Here is a 21,934-nt window from a genome sequence, read left to right on the forward strand (position 1 = left end):
GTTGGGTTTCAAGCCAGCTTTTCACTCTGCTCTTTCACCCTCATCAAGAGGCTCTTTAGTTCCTCTTCACTTTACGCCATTAGAGTGGTATCATATTTCTTATTTTTCCCAGCAATCTTGATTGCAGCTTGTGATTCATCCAGTCTGACATTCTACAGGATATACCCTGCATGGACGTTAATGAAAATATACAGCCTTGATGTAATCCTTTCCCAATTTAGAACGAATTCATTGTTCCATGTCCAGTTCTAACTGTTGCTTCTTGACCTATATACAGGTTTCTCAGGAGACAGGTAAAGTGGTCTGGTACTCTCATCTCTGTAAGAATTTTCCAATTTGTTGTGATCCACAAAGTCAAAGGCTTTAGCATAGTCAGTGAAGCAGAAGTAGATATTTTTCTGCAACTCCCTTGTTTTCTCCACAATCTCAACAAATGTTGGCAATTTGATCTCTGGTCCCTCTGCCTCCTTGAAACCCACCTTGTACCTTTGGTGGTTCTCGCTTCACATGCTGCTGTGGCCTAGCTTGAAGGAATTTAAGCATAACCTTGCTAGCATGTGAAATGAGTGCAATTGTGCGGTAGTTTAAACATTCTCTGGCATTGCCCTTCTTTGGGATTGGAAAGAAAACTGACCTTTTCCAGTCCTGTGGCCACTGCTGAGTTTTCTAAATTTGCTGACATATTGAGTGCAGCACTTCCACAGCATCATCTTCTGGATTTGAAATAGCTCAACTGGAATTCCATCACCTCCACTAGCTTTGTTCGTAGTAATGCTTCCCAAGGCCAACATGACTTCACACTCCAGGATGTCTGGCTCTATATGAGTGATCACATCATTGTGGTTTTCCAAGTCATTATGACCTTTCCTCTATAGTTCTCTGTATTCTTGCCACTGATTCTTAAATCACTTCTGCTTCTGTTAGGTCCTTTTAACTTTTCTGTCCCTTATCGTGCCCATCCTTGCATTAAGTGTTTCCTTGATATCTCAAATTTTCTTGAAGAGACCTCTAGCCATTCCCATTCTACTGTTTTCCTCTATTTCACTGCACTGTTCATTTAAGAAGGCTTTCTTATCTTTTCTTGATATTCTCTGAATTCTGCATTCAGTTGGGCATATCTTTCCCTTTCTCCTTTGCCTTTTGCTTCTTCTCTTTCCTCAGCTACAAAGCTTCCTCAGACAACCACTTTGCCTTCTTGCATTTGGGGCGTGGTGGGGGGGATGGTTTTGGTCTGTACAGTGTTATGAACTCCATTCCTAGTATTCAGGCACCCTGTCTATCAGATCTAATCCCTTGAATCTGTTTGCCACCTCCACAGAGTAACTATAAGGGATTCTAGTGGTTTTCCCTACTTCCTTCAATTTAAAGCTAGATTTTGCAATAAGGAGCTCATGATCTGAGCCACAGTCAGCTCCAGGTCTTGTTTTTGCTGACCGTATAGAGCTTCTCCATTTTTGGCTGCAAAGAATACAATCAATCTGATTTTGGTACTGGCATTTCATGGCATGGGGAAATGTTATTACCATATATTGTTTAATTTAAAAACATTGCGTATAATGACTTTTCATATTTTGAACCCAAATGTATAAAAGGGTAAAATTTAATTTTAAAATTATGTGAATATGAGTAAGATTAAGGATGGATAACAAAACGCTAAACAGTGGATTTTATCTTCTATTTCCTTCTTAGAGAATCTTCTCTAAAGTTTATTAACTTTACCAAATTCCCTTATTTGGAATAGTAAATCCCATATGATCCATGGTTTCATAATCCAAAACACAAAAACAAACAAACAAACCAAAAAAACCACTTACAGCTGGAAGACAGATAAATAAATTCCACTTCTGTGAATATGTAAGTAAATTACTATACACACAGATATTTAGTATAATACAGTAATGTTCATCTCAGTAGTAGTTAAAGTAGAAAATAATTAGATACAACTTAACGTGTAATAGGGTCACTAAACTTTGTAATCATTTTATAAGTCAAATCATATGCTGTACAGCTTAAACTTATACAGTGCTGTAGGTCAATCAATCTCAATAAAACTAGAATCAAAATAAAAATGGCTTAAAAGTCTAACAAAGGAACAGTTGGATAAATGAGTTACAGAACTTCGACAAGATATCCATTAAACTATGCTTCTGAGGGATATTTGTTTAATGACCAGAAAAATAATGATGATATAATGTTTAGTTAAGATGCAGGTTATGAAACTGTGTTATGAGCATTTTTTTAAAAAACACATAACTATATATATGGAAAGATCACATAATGCATTATTTTAAAAAAAGCTGGAAAGAAACAACAAACATTAAAATAAATTTCTTTGGATAATGTATTATTGATGCTTTTAATTTTCTTCTTACCAACATTCTGTTTTCTAGATTTTATACAAAGTGAGTTTGGAAAGTATGATATATTAATAGTAATACAAACAAGAATACCCAAAGGGCCAGGGTGAAAAGGAGAGGAAACTTAAAAATTCAAGCAGCCATCTGTCTCAATGTTTTGACTTGGTTTTAGTTACAGAATTCTATTCATTTTAAATTTAAAATGACACTAAAGGAAGAAATTATCACACAGAAATACAGTTTTTTTAATAGAGAGATATCACTCCAAAATATGTGCTTTTAATTGTAAAAATTAAAGTATTTTAATAAACCTTAGTATACTATTTTATAAAAGTCAATAAATAAATATAGTTAGTAAAGATATCATCTACCTATAACACTAGTATCTGAATAATCTCTATCATTTCTGGAATAAATATGCCTTTATATTTTACTCATAATTGTCCTTCACTCCTGTATAATATTATGTTAGCATTATATTGAATGTTTATAAGTTAAATAGGGAAAACATAAGATTCTTTATACATTTTGATATTATTTTGAATGATTTTTCAATTAAGGTAATTTTTAAAGTTATATGAAAGTTTAAGGTCAACAAATGTTTCTAAAAAATAGGACATTCAATGATTAGCAGTCATACCCAAAAGTCAAAAAAATTAAACAAGATTTTATCAAGAATATTCATATCACTATTCATGTAAGTCAATATAACCACTGAATCCTTAGTCAAAATATATTTTTATAAGAATACATCATTTTAAATTAGATTACTTAAGGTTAAAGCATCTGCCTCCAATGCGGGAGACCCGGGTTTGATCCCTGGGTCAGGAAGATCCCTTGGAGAAGGAAATGGCAATCCACTCCAGTATTCTTGCCTGGAGAATCCCATGGACGGAGGAGCCTAGTAGGTTACAGTCCATGGGGTCACAGAGTCAGACACGACTGAGCGACTTCACCTTCAAAACATTTTTAAAACTTTAAAAATATTTATAACTGAACCAGATATTATGAGCCTTATCTTCCCATAATTATTACATTAAATAGTAAATCTGACTAAAGCTTTATCCTATGTATGTAAAATAATTATCTGGAGTATACAATTTTCTGTTTTCCATATAAATAATGACAATTGGGAAGAATCATATCTTGAAAGCTTCAGTTTTCAGAAATGTCCCCTTATAGAGTATCATCATATTCATGCTTTTAACATTTTAGAACATTTATCTGAAACAGATAATATAGCATGTCATGCCTTAGCTGTTTAAGCTCAATCTTTATACAACAGAAAAAAATTTTTCTTTTACACAAAATTATCATAAAATAAAAAACTTGATATCTTAATTTTCAATTACTGATATTAAGTTTATACAATTAAATAATCTTCCACTGAAATAATACCTGACTATAAAAACCTGATGCCTTGGCAAATAACCCCAAGTTAGACATCTATTAAAGTACTAATAAGCACAAAGCCTTAAATGAGGCTATAACTATAGCTTTTTTGCTGGTACAACCCTAGAGTTTTTAAAAACTGCCTCATGAGAAAAACCGTGAAACAAAAAGCCGATTCTTTAAAATATCAACAAAACTGACAGAAAAATAAAGACAAGACACAAGTTACTATTGTCAGGAATTAAATACAGGATATCACTAGAGACCCTGAAGCTATTAAAAAGATAGTAAGAAATACTATGAACAACTTTACATACACATTTGAAAATTTCGAAGAAACTGATCAATTCCTATAAAGAACAAACTACTATAACTCACTCAAGGTGAAATAGATAATCTGAATTGTCCTAAAACTATTAAAGAAGAAATTTAATCTCTAATTTAAAAGAGTACCAAATAAGAAATCTCCTGGCCCAGATGATTTCTCTGGAGAATTCTACCAAGCATTTAAGAATTAATACCAAATATGCATAAGCTCTTCCAGAAAATAAGAGGAGGGAGTATTAGTCAACTAGTTTTAGAAGTAACTGTTACCATGATATGCCAAAATCAGATACGATATCAAAAAAATATATATATATCTCAATATACCTCTTGAATAGAAATTTTAAAAATTCTTAATAAAACATTAGCAATTATATACAATGACTATAATTCACATACTTAATTCAATTCACAGATAAAAAAGGCTGGTTCAGTATTCAAAAATGAATTAATATAACATGCCATTTTGACAAGCTAAAGAAGAAAAATCACATGATCAAATCATTTGATGAAAAAAAGCATGTGTCAAAATTTAATACCCATTTATAACAAAAACTCTCAGTAAACTACTAATAAAAGGAAACTTCTTCAATTAGATTTTAAAATTTACAGAAAACTACAACTGAAAGGTGAACTATAAAGGAGTAGCACAGGCTTGGTGGTACTGAAAGAATTCTCTATCCGAGTTGTGGTGACAATAGTAAGAATCTACAAATGTAATAAAAAGGCACAAAATTATGCACCCACACTGTGCCAACATCAAACCCTGGTTTCGGCATTCTAGTACAGTTACATAGAATGTAACCATTAGAGGAAATCTGGTGAAGAGAACTTTTCTGAGACTTCTACAACTCTTTTTACGTTTTTATGACTCTATTCAAAATAAAAAAAGTTTAAAAAGAGACTGCTTTATGTAATTCTCCTCTGGATGAACAGACTTCATTAAAAACTTTATTTTAAGTAGCATATGTAATAAATCTTTAGCTGTATTCAATTTGGATGAAATGTTGTCTTACCATAATTAAACTGACTGTTGGACTTTTCACAGTTTATGATGTTGAACCTATAAGCAATACTTGGTCGCATTCCACTGACTTCAAAGTAAAACCACTGATGATAATGATTGCTATTTATGTCTGAGTTCAGAATAAGGTCATATTCATTTCTGAAAACAGAAAATAAACAAATTTGATGAAAATTAGGAAAATATCTGTACACAAACAAAATGAGAAGAATTTTAATGACTTACTTTCTAATTTGAATTACTTTACGCAGATTTCCAGATTCAAATTTGGAGTTAAACTTCAACACATCTGCTTCTTCTGGAATGGTATAGCTAAATAAAATTTTAAAGTAAGAATAAAAAAATGCATAGCATTTAAACAAGTGAGCAAAAACGAAACTACACTGTAGATTAAAAACGCACCATTATTGCTCGCTCACCCTCCTCATTATTTTAAGCCAAAGAACAAAATAAACACAAGCAAACTACAAACTCTGGCTAATATTTACAGGACAAAATATTATAATTACAAGTAGAGATTTCTTCCACAATTATATAGTGAATATTAATCACAAAAATTTTCATCTCATTAGATGCCATTTCTAAATATTAGAATCTTACGGAAAAGAATAGTTATTTTTTAAAGCGCATATGACGTGTATTGAGTACCAATAATTCTAGAAACTATGCAGTTCTCAGGTAAAGCTATTTTTTTAATTTAGAGAGCTTCATTATCTATTATAATTAGTACCCAAAAGGTGGAAGTATTATTCTCACTTTACATATTCCTTACTTTAGCAAGTATTTATTGAGCTCCTACCATGTGCCAGATACTGTTGTAGTTAAAGTTATCTATTTCCCTGACTGAATACAAATTCTTGCTCTTCTAGAGCTTACATCCTAATGGGGGAAAATAAAGACTCCCAGAAGACCAATGCTTTTGTCCAAAGTCATTTCAGTTAGAAATAGCACTGGCATGTGACACTTCCCTGGGTCTGGAAGATCTCCTGGAGGAGGAAATGGCAACCCACTCCAGTATTCTTGCCTGGAGAATTCCATGGACAGAGGATCCTGGTGGGCTATATAGTCCATAGGGTCGCACAGAGTCAGACATGACTGAGCAACTAAACAAGAATATCCTACATTAAAGAGTTCTTGAGGTTCTGTGTTACCACATTTGTCTGGTCTAACACAGAATTAGAAACACTGAAATAACTAAGAAATTATGAATAGATTTGTTTTTTATTTTTGAGAATGTTATTTCAAATTCAGTTATTAGCTCTGACATGACTTTACCCTGATTCTCTTAACAAAAATCTTTTTAAATGTCTTATTTCCTCCAAATAAGACTAATGAAATATAAAACCTCTCCAAAATATTAGAATGTTGAAGGAGAGAGAGGGAAAACCCATTCGTGGGCTGATTAAAGTTCTCATTACTGGAGACAAATGCAATGGCACCTAATGAATAATATATAAGGAAATAAATGAAAATGAAAAATGATGAATATGACTACTATTAAATCATTTGTCTACAGTAATGAGAAGGAGATGGTGAAGGACAGGGAAGCCTGGCAGTCCATGGGGTCGCAAAGAGTCAGATGTGACTGACTGAACAACAGCAAAATCATTAAACGCAATGGCACCAGTGATAACCCTAAATTAGAAATTACACTAAAACACTGTTGTGGTTTAGTCACCAGGTCATGTCTGACTCTTAAAATCCCATGAACTGTAGCCCACCAGGCTCCTCTGTCCATGGGGTTTTCCAGGCAAAACTACTGGAGTGGCTTGCCATTTTCTTCTCCAGGGGATCTTCCAGCCACAGGAATCGAAACCCAGGCTCCTGTGCTGCTGACAGTCTCCTGCACTGCAGGTAGATCCTTTACCCACTGAGCCACCAGGGATCACAAACAAATGGCTTCAAAAGTCAGACAAGCAACATAAAACGACTGAAGCAGATTGTAAGCAGTAAGAGACAAAGTGAGAAGTGGGGACTGTGGAAAACTAGGAAGCATATTTTCCTTCTAAAGGGGATGGTAATTTGTTGTCCTAAGGAAACGAAGGCTCGGTATTAAGGACAAAACCGCAGCATTCATACAAAATCTCCATTATCTTAAGTGGAGGTAGTTTCAGTTTTTAAAAACAAAGCATCAGTTTGTGATGTTTCCTTTATTAAAACCATTAAAAGCCCACATAAGAAAAACTAAATTTGTAGCATACTCAATTTAACCAAATAAACATGATTTACCTTACCATTACATCTCTGCTAAAAGATAAAAAGAGAATGAGGCTTAATTAGGTGGAAGTTAACTACATTTCTTTGTCTTTTAAAAGAACACTGAAATTTTAAGATAATAAAACCAACAAAACTAAAACACAAAAATGAGACTTACTTTGGGTTATCTAAGTCATATACCACTCGATCTATGCTATCACTCTGATGTATTAGCCTCTCAATATCTTGGGCAATTTTTGTTCTGAAATCATAAAGAAGTTTGACCAAAATTCATTATTATATGCTAAGGCACAACTTTCCTCCAAGTAAATTTTGAACAAAAAATTTAAAATGATAAAAATTTCTTAAAATAAAAATTATCATCCCTCTACATATTATATGTACAAAATAAATCAGTACATAAAATATAGACAAAAATCAGTATTTTAAAAGTCTAAGTTCTAGAAAAATAACCAGCACAAGGCCAATAGCTTTACTTAAATAACTTTGAATGACTATATGCTTTTCTATATAGAAATTCTTAATCTAGCATTATAAAATTAAGCATATTTATTTTTAGTTTTTTAACTAGCTCATCACTGACACAGCAGTCTATCAAGAAAAAAATCGAGCATCAAAGGATTATGATATAAATCCTTGATTTAGAGTCAGTGTCATAACTTTCAAATAGCAAATTCTTTCTACAAAAGCAAAACTTTTAAAAAGCTAAAATTATAATAATAAACAAATCAAAAATTTATATCACCCAGATCTTCAACAATGAAAGACATAGTGCTTACATATACTCAGATGTGCCATACCAATACAAGTGTTCAAGTATGGTAAATGACTAAAAACATCCATTTGTCAAAACCATTTATTAAATAGTAAATGTATGAAATACCTACCATAAATGTATAAAAGATTAATACTTACAAAAGTTTGCAGTTTTTCTTAAGAAAAATGGTATTAAAAGGCTGATATAACATCTCAGTTCTATAGCAACATTCTGCATTGTAAAACAAGATAAGAAAGCTCGATACCCACAGGGCCAGCACGTGATGTACCTGAGGAGGCCTGCTGGGGGACGCTGTGGAAAACTGGGGAACACAGGATCTGTCTAAACACAACCAAATGCTGCCAGGTAGGAAGAGAGGTTAAAGGTTCAATACCAAATTTACGAGAAACAACGGAAACTTGGATCACTACGTGGAGTCTCTCAAATGTTAAAGGCTGGCAATCTATTGAAAAATAAAAACAGGGAGAACAAGATGGCAGAGGAGTAGGTGGACATGGAGTACATCTCTCTCCACAGATATACCAGGAATACACCTTCAGACACAGAAGGGCACACAGAACACCAACTGAGAGCAGACAGGAGTACCTGACCAGAGGAAGCAAATATACAGACCCACACAAAACTCAGCAGGATGAAGGAAGCAGGGAGAAAAACAGGAGTGTTAGTAGGACTGTAACCCCCCCTTGGCGGGTGGGAGAACTGACGCAGGGGTCCGATCCCCACATCCGGGCAACTGAGTCAGAGGAGAAACATTTAAGGCTGAGAGTGAAACAGCTGATCTGTGGCAGCCTAAACAGAATGCAGTCCTTGTTGCAGCCATACTACCCCGAAAAGGGACACAGATCCCCTGGAAGGTACAGCGGCTGGGAGCTGGAGTTCAGGGATTGTGGAGCAATCCCAGGGCAAGGGGCTGCTGTTGACTGCTGAGAGACAGATCAAGGGGATGTGAGGGAGAAGATTGTGGTGGGAAATGCCTGTGGAGGAAAGCCGGACAGCCATGGAAGCAAGGCGATACTGCTGAGTCACACGTAAGGGGTGGAGCCATCACCAGACTCTCTCTCCACACGTGCCACCATCAGCAGCTGAACAATAGAGAGGCTGGCCCATCAAACGCCTGACACACTGAACTACAGAGTAGGACCCCAGCCAAGGGGGCCCCTCTATGTGCCTGAATGGGCAGAGCTACAGAGAAAGACTAGACAAAGAAACATTCTGATCACCAGCTACAAGAGGCTGGAAAAAGACTCTTGATAGGGCCATAACTCCTATGGCGGAGGCAGTCCATGTTCCTGCACACTTGGCGCCACCAGGGTCCCCACAAGCCAAGCAGCTGCGTCACCTTCACGCTCAGCTCTCACTGGGGCAGAGCTGCTTCAGGCAAAAAATTCTTGCATCTAAGCATGCAAGGTTGCTTCGGTAGTGTCTGACTCTTTGCAACCTTGTAGACTGTGGCCTGCCAGGCTTCTCTGTCAGGCCTCCAGGCAAGAATACTGGAATGTATTGGCCAATGCTGGTTGCCACACCCTTCTAGAGCACTGTATTCCCTGCTGCCCTAGCTGCCAACTCCCCTGAGTGCCTGGTGCTGTCAGAACCCCTGTGACCCAAGCAGCTGCACCACCTCCACACCTGGCTCTCACTGGGGCAGACCCAAGTCCTCCAGGGCAGCCTCAGGAGCAAACCCTAACTGAATGACCCACATGTAGAAGTGGAAATAAAACCACGATTGAAACCCAGGGGCAGTGTGACTAAGGAAGAAGACCCAAAACTTACCACCAGCTCTACAAACTACAGATTAAATCCACATGATCAACTAGGTAGACTGTGTCTATGGAATATATAAAAGGTCACTGAAAGCTCCCACAAAAGAAAATGCACTAGTTCTGATAGCTGTGGACATTTAAAGAACACAGAGGAGTAGGACCTGATTAGAATCTGAGCTGCCCCCAGAACAAGTCCAGAGATCAGCAGTGTTGGAGGGCATCCTAGGGAGGAGAGGTGGACTCCCAGTGAGGGAAAGGGCTCTGACAGCAGTGACTCAAGAAAAACTATTATTATTCTTATGTTTTGACTTGTTCTATAGATGCTTTTGGATTTTTTTCTTTTTTTTTCCTTTTTCCCCCCTATGTTGTTGTTGTCAATTTTATTGGCCCTATGAAATCTAATTAAGCTTTTGAGCTTTTTTTTTTCTCAGCCACATTTTTTATTGTTGCTATAAACTCCTGCCTCTACATTGGGCTTTAGCAGTTCTGGGAAGTTTTCCTTTTTTTTTTCTTTTCTCTTTTTTTAATTTTTCAAGCCTATTATTACTTTTTCTACATTTAACCATTTGTTTCCTTTTTCTACTGTTCTTTTCCCCTTACAGTTAATCTTTAATGTATATAAAATTTCTTTATCTACCTCTATTTAACTCTGCATATGTATTCTTTCTTTCTTCCTTTCCTTTCTACATATGTTAGTTTTATTTTCATTGCTTTCTTCCCACTTGGCACGTTGCTTTAGTTTTGTTTTCCAGTTTTTGCTTTAGTTAGTTTTGTCCTGGTAGACATAATTTTTGGTTTCCTTTGTTCACTGGGTCAATCTATTGTACTTTATTTTTGTTGGACTGTTTTGACTTTGCTCATGGGTGTATATGCATATGTGTATAATCCATTATTTTAATTATTATTTGCCTGATTTTGTAACTGACATTTGTCTGGGGTTCATTTTGGTTTCTCGTTTTGGGATATTTATTTTCATCTCACTTAATACCATAACAAAACACTTGTGGAATCTTCATTCCTGACCAGAGATCAAGCCCTGACCCTTTGGAGTGGGAGCACTAACTCCAAGACCCTAGACTACCAGAGAACTAACCATAGTGCGTATCAAATAGAACTCACACAAAGGAAACCGCTTGAATACCAGACCCAGCATCACCCAAGCACCAGGAGGACCCTGTCCAGGACTCCTCATCTAAACAACAAACAAAACAAAAACACAAAACCAGTCATCAGCTGACAGGATTACCACCTTACTCAGCCTTGCCCATCAGAGGAAAAACAAACAAGCAAACAAAAACTCAGCACAAATCTCACCCTATGTGAAGCCTACACAAATCACTGGACCAACCTTAGCAGGCAGAAACCAAAAGGAAGAAAGAATTCAACTCTGAAGCCTGGGAAAAGGAGACCTCAAACACAGTAAGTTAAAAAAACAATAATGAAAAGGCAGAAAAATACTACACAAATGAAGGAACAAACTAGAAACACAGAAGCCCAAATAAATGAAGAGGAAATAGGCAAACTACCTGAAAAAGAATTCAGAATGATACTAAAGATGATCAAAAACCTTGAAAACAAAGTGGAGAAAATACAAGAATCAATTAACAAAGACACAGAAGAACTGAAGAATAAACATACAGAGACAAACAACACAATTACTGAAATTAAAAATACTCTAGAAGCAATCAATAGCAGACTATCTGAGGAAGAAGAACGAATCAGTGAGCTGGAAGATAAAATGGTGGAAATAACTTCCAAGAGCAAAACAAAGTAAAAAGAATGAAAAGAACTCAGGATGGTCTCAGAGACCTCTGGAACAATAACAAACGCAACAACATTCAAATTATAAGAGTCACAGAAGAAGAGAAAAAGAAAAGGTATGAAAAAATTTTTGAAGAGATTATAGTCGAAAATTTCCCCAACATGGAAAAGGAAATAGTCAAAGGAAAAAGTCCAAGAGGCATAAAGAGTCCCATACAAGATAAACCCAAGGAGAAACACACCAAGACACATGCTAATCAAACGAACAAAGACTAAACACAAAGAAAGAATATTAAAAGCAGCAAGGGAGAAGAACAAGTACCATACAAAGGAAACCCCATATGCTTAACAGCTGATCTTTCAGCAGAAGGGAATGGCAGGATATATTTAAACTGTTGAAAGGGAAAAATCTACAACCAAGATTACTGTACCTGGCAAAGATCTCATTCAAAATTGATGGAGAAATAAAAAGCTTTTCTGACAAGCAAAAGTTAAAAGAATTCAGTATGACCAAACCAGTTTTACAACAAATGTTAAAGGGACTTATATAGTCAAGAAATACAAGAAAAGAAAAAAAGATAGACAAAATCAACCCCAAACAATTAAGAAAATGAAAAAAGGAACATATATATCGATAATTACTTTAAATGTAAATGGATTAAGTGCTCCAATCAAAAGACACTGACTGGGTGAATGGATACAAAAACAAGACCAATTTATATGCTGTCTACAAGAAACCCACTTCAGACCTAAAGACACATACAGATTGAAAGTGAGAGGATGGAAAAATATATTCCATGCAAATGGGAAGCAAAAGAAAGCTGGAATAGCAATCTTCATATTAGACAAAATAGACCTTAAAATAAAGAAGATTACAAGAGATAAGGAAGGATACTACATAATGATCAAGGGATCAATCCAAGAGAAAGACATAAAACTTGTAATTATCTATGCACCCAACATACGAACACGCAAATACATAAGAAAAATACTAACAGACATAAAAGGAGAAACTGACAGTAACACAGTAACAGTAGAAGACTTTAACACCCCACTCATACCAATGGACAGATCATCAAAACAGAAAATAAATAAGGAAACATGTCTTAAATGATACACTAGATGAGATGGATCTCATTGATATTTACAGGACATTCCATCCAAATGCAGACAAATACACCTTCTTCTCAAGTGCACGTGGAACATTCTCCAGGACAGACCACATCTTGGGTCACAAATCAAACCTCAGTAAATTTAAGGAAACTGAAATAGCATCAAGCATCTTCTCTGACCACAATGCTATGAGACTAGATATCAATTACAAGAAAAAAACTGTAAGAAACACAAATACATGGAGACTGAATAACACGTTTCTAAATAACCAACAGGTTACTGAAGAAATCAAAAGGGAAATAAAAAAATTTATAGAAACAAATAACAGTGAAATTACAACAACTCAAAACCTATGGGATACAACAAAAGCATTTCTAAGCGGGAAGTTTATAGCAATACAATCCTACCTCAAGAAATGAGAAAAATATTGAATAGACAACCTAACTTCACACCTAAAACAACTGGAAAAGGAACAACAACAACAAAAATTAGTAGAAGGAAAGAAATCACAAAAATCTGAGCAGAAATAAATGAAAAATAAATGAAAGAAACAAGAGTAAAGATTAAAAAACTAAAAGCTGGTTCTTTGAGAAGATAAACAAAATTGACAAACCTTTAGCCAGAAACATCAAGAACAAAAGCAAGAAGAATCAAATCAACAAAATTAGAAATGAAAAAGGAGAGGTTACAACAGACAATGCAGAAATGCAAAGGACTATAGGAGACTATTATGAACGACTATATGGCAATAAAATGGATAATCTGGAAGAAATGGACAGATTCTTAGAAAAGTTCAATCTTCCAAGACTGAACCAGGAAGAAATAGAAATTATGAATAACCCAATTTCAAGCACTGAAATTGAAGCTGTGATCAAAAATCTCCCAAAAAACAAAAGCCCAGGACCAGATGGCTTCACAGCAGAATTCTATCAAACATTTAGAGACGAGCTAATGCCCATCCTTCCAACTCTTTCAAAAAACTGCACAGGAAGGAACACTTCCAAACTCATTCTACAAGGCCATCATCACCCTGATACCAAAGCCAGACAAAAACAACACAAAAAAGAAAACTACAGGCCAATATCACTAGAACATAGATGCAAAAATCCTCAATAAAATTTTAACAAACAGAATTCAGCCAACACATCAAAAAGCTCACACACCATGATCAAGTTGGGTTTATTCCAGGAATGCAAAGTTTCTTCAATATATGCAAATCAATCAATATGATACACCATATTAACAAATTGAAAGATAAGAAACACATGATAATCTCAATAGATGCAGCAAAAGCTTTTGACAAAATTCAGCACCCATTTATGATTAAAACTCTTCAAACAAATGGACATAGAAGGAAGCTACCTCAACATAGTGAAGGTCATATATGATCAGCCTACAGCAAACATTATTCTCAACAGTGAAAAACTGAATGCATACTCCCTAAGATCAGGAACAAGACAAGGGTGTTCACTTTCACCACTATTATTCAACCTAGTTCTGGAAGTCCTAGCTACAGCAATCACAGAAGAAAAAGAAATAAAAGGAATATAGATTGGAAAAGAAGAAGTAAAGCCCTCACTGCTTGCAGATGACATGATACTGTACATAGAAAACCCTATAGATAGCATCAGAAAATTATTAGAGCTAATCAGTGAATTTAGCAAAGTTGCAGGATACAAAATCAATACACAGAAATCACTTGCATTTCTATATACCAATAATGAAAAAGCAGAAAAAGAAATTAAGGAATCAATCCCATTCACCATTGCAACAAAAAGAATTAAATACCTAAGAATAAACTTACCTAGGGAGACAAAAGAACTATACACAGAAAATTATAAAGCACTGATGAAAGAAATCAAAGATGACATAAACAGATGTAGAAATATTTCATGTTCCTGGGTAGGAACAATCAATATTGTGAAAATGTCTATACTACCAAATGCAGTCTACAGAATCAGTGCAATCCCTATCAAATTACCAATGGCATTTTTCACAGAACCAGAACAAAAAATTTCACAATTCATATGGAAACACAAAAGACCCCGAATAGCCAAAGCAGTCTTGAGAAAGAAGAATGGAGGTGGAGGAATCAACCTTCCTGACTTCAGATTATACTACAAAGCTATAGCCATCAAGAGAGTATGCTACTTGGCAAAAGACAGAAATATAGACCAATGGAATAAGATAGAAAGCTCAGAAATAAATCCATGCACCTATGGGTATTTTATTTTTGACAAAGGAGGCAAGATTATACAATGGGGAAGGACAGCCTCTTCAATAAATGGTGCTGGGAAAACTGAACAGCTACATGTAAAAGAATGAAATTAGAACACTTCCTAACACCATGCTGCTGCTGCTGCTGCTGCTAAGTCGCTTCATTCATGTCTGGCTCTGTGTGACCTCAGAGACAACAGGCCCACTAGGCTCTTCTGTCCCTGGGATTCTCCAGGCAAGAATACTGGAATGAGTTGCCATTTCCTTCTCCAATGCATGAAAGGGAAAAGTGAAAGTGAAGTCACTCAGTCGTGCCCGATTCTTAGCAATCCCATGGACTGCAGCCTACCAGGGTCCTCCGTTCATGGAATTTTCCAGGCAAGAGTACTGGAGTGGGTTGCCATTGCCTTCTCCGTCCTAACACCATACACAAAGATAAACTCAAAATGGCTTAAGACCTAAATGTAAAACCAGAAACTATAAAACTCTCAGAGGAAAACATAGGCAGAACACTCAATGACAAATCAAAGCAAGATTCTCTATGACCTACCTCCTAGAGTAACAAAAATAAAATCAAAAGTAAGACTGCAGATGGTGACTGCAGCCATGAAATTAAAAGACGCTTACTCCTTGGAAGAAAAGTTATGACCAATCTAGATAGCATATTCAAAAGCAGAGACATTACTTTGCCAACTAAGGTCCATCTAGTCAAGGCTATGGTTTTTCCTGTGGTCATGTATGGATGTGAGAGTAGGACTGTGAAAAAGGCTGAGCGCCGAAGAATTGGTGCTTTTGAACTGTGGTGTTGGAGAAGACTCTTGAGAGTCCCTTGGACTGCAAGGAGATCCAACCAGTCCATTCTGAAGGAGATCAGCCCTGGGATTTCTTTGGAAGGAATGATGCTAAAGGTGAAACTTCAGTACTTTGGCCACCTCATGCGAAGAGCTGACTCATTGGAAAAGACCCTGATGCTGGGAGGGATTTGGGGCAGGAGGAAAAGGGGATGACAGAGGATGAGATGGCTGGATGGCATCACTGACTCGATGGACGTGAGTCTGAGTGAACTCCGGGAGTTGGTGATGGACAGCGAGGCCTGGCGTGCTGCGATTCATGGGGTCACAAAGAGTCGGACACGACTCAGCGACTGAACTGAACTGAAACAAGTGGGACCTTATTAAACTTAAAAGATTTTGCACAGCAAGGAAACGATAAGCAAGGTGAAAAGGCAACCCTCAAAATAGGAGAAAATAATAGCAAATGAAACAACTGACAAAGGATCAATTTCCAAAATATAAAAGCAGCTAATAAAACTCAATGCCAGAAAAACAAAGAACCCAATCAAAAAGTGGGAAAAATACCTAAACAGATATTTCTCAAAAGAAGACATACAGATGGGTAACAAACATATGAAAAAATGCTCAACATCACTCATTATTAGAGAAATGCAAATCAAAACCAGAAAAAGACATCACCTCACAATGGTCAGAATGGCCATCATCAAAAAGTCTACAAACAATAAATGCTGGAGAGGGTGTGGAGAAAAGGGAACGCTCCTGCACTGTTGGTGGGAATATAAATTGATATAGTCACTATGGAAGACAGTATGAAGATTCCTTAAAAAACCAACAATAAAACCACCAAATAACCCAGAAATCCCACTCCTAGGCATATACTCTGAGGAAACCAAAATTGAAAAAGACACATGTATCGCATTGTTCATTGCAGCACTATTTACAATAGCTAGAACACAGAAGCAACCTAGATGTTCATCAACAGATGAATGGATAAAGAAGTTGTGGTACATATACACAGTGGAATATTACTCAGCCATAGAAAGGAACACATTTGAGTCAGTTCTGATGAGGTGGATGAACCTAGAACCTATTATGTAGAGTAAAGTGAGTCAGTAAGAGAAAGATAAATATCATATTCCAACGCCAACATCCGCTGGATCATGGAAAAAGCAAGAGAGTTCCAGAAAAACATCTATTTTTGCTTTATTGACTATGCCAAAGCCTTTGACTGTGTGGATCACAAGAAACTGTGGAAAATTCTGAAAGAGATGGCAATACCAGACCACCTGACTTGCCTCTTGAGAAACCTATAAGCCGGTCAGGAAGCAACAGTTAGAACTGGACATGGAACAACAGACTGGTTCCAAATAGGAAAAGTACATCAAGGCTGTATGTTGTCACCCTGCTTATTTAACTTCTATGCAGAGTACATCATGAGAAACGCTGGACTGGAAGAAACACAAGCTGGAATCAAGACTGCTGGGAGAAATATCAATAACCTCAGATATGCAGATGACATCACCCTTATGGCAGAAAGTGAAGAGGAGCTAAAAAGCCTCTTGATGAAAGTGAAAGAGGAGAGTGAAAAAGTTGGCTTAAAGCTCAACATTCAGAAAATGAAGATCATGGCATCTGGTCCCATCACTTCATGGAAAATAGATGGGAAAACAGTGGAAACAGTGTCAGACTTTATTTTGGGGGGCTCCAAAATCACTGCAGATGGTGACTGCAGCCGTGAAATTAAAAGACGCTTACTCCTTGGAAGAAAATGATAGTATATTGAAAAGCAGAGACATTACTTTGTGCCGGGAGCCAGCGTGAGGAACTCCGCCCGTGGCAAAGGTCATGAGGAAGGAGGCTCGGCATTACGCAAAGCAGAGATCGAGCCTCAGGAGACCCCCTGTTCCCGAGCATCTACCCCCAAAACCAGAGTGCCTACTTTACTGTTTTATGCTCTCACTGACACCTCTGACTTTATGGGGGGCTGTCCCCCACCTCTCTCAGAGAAGGAGTTAACCTACAGCTCCAGTTAATAAAAATTCCTGGGCGTGACAAGGGTGTCTCAGATCAAACCTCTCTGCTGGCAGACTAGCTTGGCAGATTATCCACACTCTTGCTACTATGTACATGACTGTTTATAACTTCTCAACCATAAACAGCGTAGAGAGTTTGGAGTATTTTGAAAGTCTTAGTTAGCACTGGGTTTTTCTAAAGATAAAAATCATGTTGGTGAAGGGTTTTTCACTTGTTGGGCCAATATTTGCTGCTAAGTCTCCATATTCCTGGAGAAGGAAGGCAATGGCACTCCACTCCAGTACTCTTGCCTGGAAAATCCCATGGACAGAGAAGCCTGGTAGGCTTCAGTCCATGGGGTCGCCAAGAGTCGGACATGACTGAGCAACTTCACTTTCACTTTTCACTTTCATACATTGGGGAAGGAAATGGCAGCCCACTCCAGTGTTCTTGCTTGGAGAATCCCAGGGATGGGGGAGCCTGGTGGGCTGCCGTCTATGGGGTCACACAGAGTCGGACACGACTGAAGTGACTTAGCAGTAGCAGTAGCTCCATATTCCCTGCCCTTATAATGAATATAACTAGCATATAGAAGAAATAAGTATTAACCTTTAAAATTAATCATGTTAACCTTAGGCTAAGTAAATTCCTTTCTTAATTGTAACCCACTACACCCTCATGCTATAGGAATGCAACTTCATCTGGTACCTTCGGAGGGTGGTGCCTGGTTTAAGAAAAATCACCCCTGGAAAATAAGTTTCTGGTTGACTGACCATTATCAGAAAAGAAAGGATCATAAAATGTCAGCAGGCCTCATGGCCAGAAGATGATGTAAAACCCCTAAGACCTTTATGTATACTTTTATATGAAGCACCTGATTTTGATAAAGGTCAGGACTGCTGACTCCCGTGTGACTTTAAAATTTCCATTTGTCTCTATGTGTAACGAAAGGTATATAAGCAAACCTGAAAATAAAGAAAACGGATCAGTTTCTGGAAAGACTGATTCCCCCATGTCGTTCTTTCTTGTTCTCCGTTTTTCTGGCTGAATTCCCATCTGGAGCATGGGTGCTCGCCAAGCCTGCTAATTTTGCCCTGGCTTTTAAGTTCCATGCGAGGGAGAGTCCAAGGCGGGGCACCTTCCGATATTCAAGTGGGCGCTGGTGACGTACGTAGGTGGTGCAAGCTTCTTGTCTCGAAGCTTTATTGGTATTCCACGTAAACCAAGCTATTCAGCCTCTTTTTCTCCACTAATTTTCCTACTACATTATTTCTTTCTAATCTCCCTCTATATCTTTAATTAAGCAATTAATTCCTAGGACACTGATTCCGTCCCCACTTCGAATTACCCTGGATCCACCAGGGCTGGACCCCGGCAACTTTGCCAACAAAGGTCCGTCTAGTCAAGGCTATGGTTTTTCCAGTGGTCATGTATGGGTGCCAGAGTTGGATGGTGAAGAAAGCTGAGCGCCGAAGAACTGATGCTTTTGAACTGTAGTGTTGGAGAAGACTCTTGAGAGTCCATTAAAATGTAAGGAGATTCAACCAGTCCATTCTGAAAGAGATCAGCCCTGGGTGTTCTTTGGAAGGAATGATGCTAAAGCTGGAACTCCAGTACTTTAGCCACCTCATGTAAAGAGTTGACTCATTGGAAAAGACTCTGATGCTGGGAGGGATTGGGGGCAGGAGGAGAAGGGGACGACAGAGGATGAGATGGATGGCATCACCGACTCGATGGACGTGAGTTTGAGTGAACTCCAGGAGATGGTGATGGACATGATGATGCAACCATGGTTGCAAAGAGTCGGACACGACTGAGCGACTGAACTGAACTGAACTGAACGCACATGAAAGAAATCTAGAGAAATGTTACTGAAGAATTTATTTATAGGGCAGCAATGGAGAAATAGACATAGAGAGCAGACTTATGGACATGGGGAGAGGGGAGGAGAGGGTGAGATGTACGGAAAGAGTAACATTGAAACTTATATTACCATATGTAAAATAGATAGCCAACGGGAGTTTGCTGTATGGCTCAGGAAATTCAAACAGGGGCTCTGTATCAACCTAGAGTGGTGGGATGGGAAGGGAGATGGGAGGGAGGTTCAAAAGGGAGAGGATATATGTATACCTATGGGTGATTCATGTGGAGATTTGACAGAAAACAACAAAATTCTGTAAAGCAATTATCCTTCAATTTAAAAAATTAATTAAAAAAAAAAAAGACAATCTTGGCTCAACAAGAAGAAATAAATAAAAACAAAACTCTCTGCAAGTGAAACCAAAATCATTAGCAAGCTGAATATAGCCTAGAGCCCACTGGTTTTCAACTTCTGAAACTGTATTTTAGGGGATATAACTCCCCATTTATATTAAACTTAGATTAGACATATACCTAATACTTGAGAGAAATCTTGCCCTGCCCTCAGCCCTCGCTAATAAAGAGGAAAAATAGTCTTTTATTCATATATTTGTGCTAAGCAGCACAACTTTCATAAAAGGATATCAATCCTTCCTTCCTTTACCTCAATCACCTATTAAAATATATCATTCTCCAGTCAAAACAAGTATTTTCCAGGTACCCCTAGGGACTATAACCTCAACCTTACTAACATTCATCATCAAAGAACAGCTTAAAAGAAAATAATTTGAGCAAGGCAATCTAATAAATGTGCAGTCCACTCAGTCTAGTTAATACTCAAGAGTTCACATGATATATGGCCAAAACCAAAATTGTAGTTTTGTTAGGTTTCACCCAATACAAGCAATACTTATGAAAAACTATTTAACACATCTCACTGCCATATTTACTTTACCATAAGGATATCATAGGATATGTTGTTCATTACTTAAGTGTTCTCTAAGGGTCCACAGAAGATACTCTTTATAAGTATGGTATAACTTCATATATATGATCACTACATATGAATGAATAACAGGACAGGCTCATGACCTAGACCAGGATGACTCTTCACTCAGTCATTTACTAGCAGTGTAACCTTGGATAGTTACTCAAGAATCCTACGCTTCAGCATACTCTTCCATTAAATAAGAGAAATAATTGCTATTTCCTCATAGAGCTGCTACACTGTTAAATGACATACTTTAATAAGCATATACACACTGCATAACAAAGTGTTTTTTACTTACTTCGATCTGGCCCATAAAGAAAAAATGAATATAAAAGTTATCTGCTACTGACACTACAATTATACTTCCCTACTGTTATCTCCATTCCAGAAATACTTGAACCATTCTAAACATGGTAAGGCTAAATCCAAGGTTCTGCTTTCCTTATTCTGCTTTTGCCACAATTCCTTCACCTACTTTTAATTTTAAATTTCTGAATAGATAATATTAATATATTGACATGGAACAAAAATCAAATACTACATAAAAGTCTAAAATGAAGATTCTTCCTTTCAACACACCCCACATCCCTCATTCATTCAATTAATTACTACTTTCCTTCCACAGCACCTTGATTTTTATTTCATAATACATCTTATAGCTCTTTCCATTAGTACACTGTTTTTTTGTTTGTTTTTTTAATCACTGCAAAGTATTCACAGAATAGATATACCATAACTTATTTGACTGGTCTCTGAGTGATGTGTTTTGGGACATTATCCATCACAAATTCCATATAATAGTTGACAAATATTTGTATGCAGAGTATATAAAATAAAGAGGGAAAAAAGTAACAATCTTCAAATGTCTGAGTACTGTTTCCATATGTAATTCATAAGCATTTTAAGTACATATTTTTATATTAGTTATGCTGCTGCTGCTGCTACTAAGTCGCATCAGTCGTGTCCGATTCTGTGCTGCCCAACAGGCTCCTCTGTCCCTGGGATTCTCCAGGCAAGAATACTGGAGTGGGTTGCCATTTCCTTCTCCAACGCATGAAAGTGAAAAGTGAAAGTGAAGTCGCTCAGTCGTGTCCGACTCTTAGCAACCCCATGGCCTGTAGCCTCCGTCAATGGGATTTTCCGGGCAAAAGTCCTGGAGAGGGTTGCCATTGCCTTCTCCTATATTAGTTATATCCTAAAGCAATTAACATTATTTGGGGAAGTCCTACACATCTAAATATACAGAATCATACTGTTTTATATGATTGAAAGAGTTATAGAGTCACATTCCTGCCTCGTATCAAACATCTGACATCCACAGAAATTTTCACAA

At 37.0% G+C, this 21,934-nt stretch overlaps 1 protein-coding gene across 1 annotated transcript in view; it reads right to left on the reverse strand.

Annotated features, from left to right (window-relative positions):
* The window catches only part of AGTPBP1 (ATP/GTP binding carboxypeptidase 1), a 191,434-nt gene that overhangs the window by 62,913 nt on the left and 106,587 nt on the right, over positions 1 to 21,934 (reverse strand). The window contains 3 exon segments of the mRNA XM_068974119.1: positions 5,090 to 5,238; positions 5,323 to 5,409; positions 7,472 to 7,555. Of these exon segments, the coding sequence (XP_068830220.1) occupies positions 5,090 to 5,238; positions 5,323 to 5,409; positions 7,472 to 7,555 (320 nt within the window).

The sequence above is a fragment of the Capricornis sumatraensis genome, chromosome 6 (genome assembly GCF_032405125.1).
Source record: "Capricornis sumatraensis isolate serow.1 chromosome 6, serow.2, whole genome shotgun sequence".
Lineage (NCBI taxonomy): Eukaryota > Metazoa > Chordata > Mammalia > Artiodactyla > Bovidae > Capricornis > Capricornis sumatraensis.